Consider the following 4,277-nt stretch of genomic DNA (forward strand, 5'->3'; position numbering starts at 1 on the left):
AAGGGGTTGGTAGTAAATGCTTGGGAGTAAGAGGGGTGTTTAAATTCGGGGGGCCACTTACGGTGAAAAGGTATGGACTATTCATTTACCCCCTTTCTTAATTACATTAATCCTGGCCAGCAGAGCAAATAATAATAATAATATATGGAGATATACCTATCTCATAGAACTGGAAGGGACCCTGAAAGGTCATCAAGTCCAGCCCCCTGCCTTCACTAGCAGAACCAAGTACTGATTTTGCCCCAGATCCCTAAGTGGCCCCCTCAAGGATTGAACTCACAACCCTGGGTTTAGCAGGCCAATGCTCAAACCACTGAGCTATCCCTCCCCCCAAACCACTGAGCAATCCCTCAAGATTCTACTCCTCTCTAAGATTACCACCAACATTTTTGTGGCAAAGTGTTTTTTGCACTGAGCGCACACAAAGGAGTTATTTTACAGGAGAAGGAAATTTTTCCAGAAAACAGTATGTGTAAAAAGAGTACTGATCATGGTATGTAGGTGTTGTGGGGGGTGGGGGGAAAGGACTGCATAACTAACCAGTTTTTCTGCAATATCCAGAGCCTCCTTGTGCCTTCCTAGGTGAGCTAAACACCGAGCCTGGCCCTCTTGGACATCTCTTCTCATTGCAACGTTACTAGAAGGTAACAGCAGCAAGCAGCTCGAGTACTCATACAGGGCTTTCTAATAGGATGTTTGCAAAAATAAAAGTTAAAATGAAAAGCAACAGGATATAGGACTAAGCAGAACTAAACGAAAAAGATCAAAAGCTATAACTTGAATATGCACCACAATTACAGCTATAATCTGAATGGATAGGAATTTGAAGATCAAATTAACAACTTATTTTGTTTAAGGTGACCTGCCAGGTACTTTGAAAAAATGGGCATGAGCTGGTTTTTTGGAGGGGGTGAGGAGGGAAACGGTGAACTTCTTTATTATGTATAAATATTAATAAGGATGATGAATATAAAAAGTGTTAAACCCAAGCCTTCAGCCTGATGAACAATCTCAACTATCACTGATGTAAATGAGGTATCAGAAAACATCTGGAGAAATCTGTTCTATAACTCAGCTGATAAGTCAATCCTTACAAAATATATTTGATTACAGAAACCATTTTTCATTTGGACCCAGTCTGTTTTAAGTGGAACCTGCTATATTTCAAGTTTTGAGCCTTAACTGCTTGAGGTTCCCCTTAAGAACTACAGGACATAAACATTCCAGCTGTCGATGCAGAAAGCTTCAATTATCCAAGACCTCAATCTGACTTATATCCCTGTTTCGCAGAAAGTACTGGAACCATGAAAATACCTGAAACTCTTGTTGTCTGTATGCCAAATCACCTCTGAATTTTTTGGCAGTTAGAATTTCAACATCGTCCTCGCTGTTTGCGTCCTCACAAAACCACTGTAAACACAAAGGAAAATATTCAAGTGTATTGTGGAAATTGAAGTTATGATTTTCAACTTGGCTATTAAGCAGTTTACAACAACAACTAACAGCGTCTGGACTGAGTAGAGTATTTCAGGATGAGACTACACAGCAGTAGATTTGTAAGTGGAGACACAGCATGAGGGCCAATGCAGCCATTATATTTAGAACAGGGGCGGGCAAACTACGGCCCATGGGCCGGATCTGGCCTGTGAGCCATTTTAAGCCAGCCCGCGAGCTCCCACTGGGGAGCAGGGTTTGGGGCTTGCCCCGCTCTGGCGCTCCAGCCAGGATGCTGGGTCGGGGGCCACACCCCGGTGCTCCAGCTGGGGTGCTGGGTCGGGGGCCACACCATGCGGCTCCCAGAAGCCGCAGCATGGCCCCGCTCCGGTGCTCTAGCCGGGGTGCAGGGTCGGGGGCTGCTCCACGCGGCTCCCGGAAGCTGCGGCATGGCATTGCTCCAGCTCCTACGCACTCCAATGGCCCCCTTTGGTGCTCCAATGAGAGCTGCAGGGCCGGTGCCTGCAGATGGGGCAGTGTGCAGAGCCACCTGGCCGCGCCTTCGCATAGGAGCTGGAGAAGGGACATGCCACTGCTTCCAGGAGCTACTTGAGGTAAGCGCCGCTTGAAGCCTGCACACATGAGCCTCTCCCCACACCCCAACTCACTGCACCACCCTTGAACCCCCTCCTGCTCTCCAAACCCCTCGATCCCAGCCCGGAGCACCCTCCTGCACCCCAAACCTCTCATCCCCAGCCCAACCCCAGAGCCTGCACCCCTAGCCAGAGCCTGCACCCCTTCCCGAACCCCTGCTCCAGCCCTGATCCTCCTCCCGCCCTCCGAACCCCTTGGTACCAGCCCGAGCACCCTCCTACACCCCAAACCCCTTATCCCCAGTGCCATCCCAGAGCCCGCATCCCTAACCAGAGCCCGCACCTCCAACCCCAATTTTGTGAGCATTCATGGCCCACCATTCAATTTCTATTCCCAGGTGTGGCCCTCAGGCCAAAAAGTTTGCCCACCCCTGATTTAGAAGCTACCACACTAAGCTCATAAACAAGTAAGTTCACCATAATGGGTAAAGATAATACTGCATTAAATGCAAACATTTATGGTACAATAAGTTAAGATTGCAAACCAGACATCTAAAAAAAATAAGGAAATTAAAAAGTTAAGGTTTCAACAGCAATTTATCTCAGGTATGTTACACAGCCTATGTATTTTATAGCAGGGGTTCTCAACTTATTTCTTTCTGAGCCCCCTCCCATCCCCTCCAACATGCAATAAAAACTCCATGGTCCACCAGTGCCACAACAACTGCTTTTCTGCATACAAAAGCCAGGGCCGGCATTAGGGAATAGCAAGCAGGGCAGTTGCTTGGGCCCTGGCTTTTGTACCGCAAAGCTACATTGCTCAGGCTTCAGCTTCAGCCCTTGGTGGAGGCCTCGGGGCTTCAGCCCCAGGCAGTGGTCTTTGCCTTTCTGCTCTAGGCCCCAGCGAGTCTAATTCTGGCCCTGATTGACGGACCCCCTGAAACCTGCTCGCAACCACCTAGGGGCCCCCAGACTCCTTAAGAACCACTGTTTTATAGCATACCTTAAGTACTGGCAGGCTGAAGTGTATAGTCAACAAATAGAGTAGAAATCTAAACTTTTCAATTTCCTGATTCACATTCTTGGTTTTCTGAATTTTAATGTTGCATTCACAGTCATTTTCGTTTTTTTTTCCCCTAAGAAAGATTAGAGACATGCCACTGAAAAGTTTTCACAAAGTTCTGCTCCTTCTAAAGTGCCATAGCAGCATGACTATTCTATTCGACAGATTCTTATACCATCCTCATCACCATAGTATCTGAGCATCTTCCAGTAGTGCCTTAATCACCATAACTAACATTTGCCACGTGTGGTTCATTCTCTCTCTCATCCCCTCCTCAGGATGTGTTCAATGGAGAGTTTTGGTTTGGTAGGGTGTGGGTGGAGGCTAGAGGGGTGTGTTTTTTTAAATGTACATGCCACTATATATTTATGTTAGAGCAGACAAATGGCCTAAACTCAGAAACACTGTAAAGACTACTCTCAAAGCCAAAATGGACTATCTGCCATCAGCACTCATTTTACCATTTGGACACCATGAAAAACTGTATGGATTATTATTTGTATTACCATAGGAGCCTCAGTCATGGACCAGGATTCCATAGTGCTAAGTGCTATACGAACACAGAACAAAAAGCCCCAGCCCTGAAGAGTTTACAATCTAAGAAATGGATAAAGGTCTAATGCACATGTGTGAACACTGCAGGCCCCATTCTGCTCTCACTTAGACTAGGCACTGCAAGAACCCCATCCCCTAACAGTGCCCTGGCCCAGCCCCTCCCCACAATGTCCCCCCACAACAGTGCCCCTCAATCCAGCCCCCCAAAAGTTCACCTGACCCAGCCCCCCAGACACAGTACCCCCCCCAGCCCAGTCCCTACTGCCTGTACAACAGTCCTTAAGATTGTCACCTTTCTAATTGCTGTTAACCAGAGCCCTGCAGGCCCTGCTCCGCCTCTTCCCCTAAACCCCCATCCTGTTGCTCATTGGACGTCTCCACATCCTTCCCCCCAAACTGGGCTCCCTCTGCTGAGCAGGAGCTGGTACTGGTTAATGATCTGGTGCCTCCCCCTGCCCTGCGGTAACCAGACTGTTGGTGTCCAGTCAATACATCTGACTGGACACTGCCAGGTCCCCTATTCAACTGGACTTTCCCTATATGGCACCCAGACACAGAAGCCAAAAACATGACTGTCTGGGTAAACCCCAGACAGACGGCAACCATAACATGGCCCCCCACTGCCCATACAA

The 4,277-nt window shown here is 48.0% G+C and overlaps 1 protein-coding gene across 1 annotated transcript in view; it reads right to left on the bottom strand.

Annotated features, from left to right (window-relative positions):
- Positions 1-4,277, bottom strand: part of LOC112104769 (uncharacterized protein C8orf76 homolog) — a 7,773-nt gene that overhangs the window by 2,917 nt on the left and 579 nt on the right. Inside the window, exons 2-3 of the mRNA XM_026659906.2 lie at positions 1,315-1,410; positions 541-684 (exon numbers count right to left, since the gene is read on the bottom strand). Of these exons, the coding sequence (XP_026515691.1) occupies positions 541-684; positions 1,315-1,410 (240 nt within the window). The remainder of the gene's footprint in view (positions 1-540; positions 685-1,314; positions 1,411-4,277) is intronic.

Source organism: Terrapene carolina, unplaced genomic scaffold (assembly GCF_002925995.2).
Source record: "Terrapene carolina triunguis isolate 2854851 unplaced genomic scaffold, T_m_triunguis-2.0 Scaffold58, whole genome shotgun sequence".
Taxonomy (NCBI): Eukaryota; Metazoa; Chordata; order Testudines; family Emydidae; genus Terrapene; species Terrapene triunguis.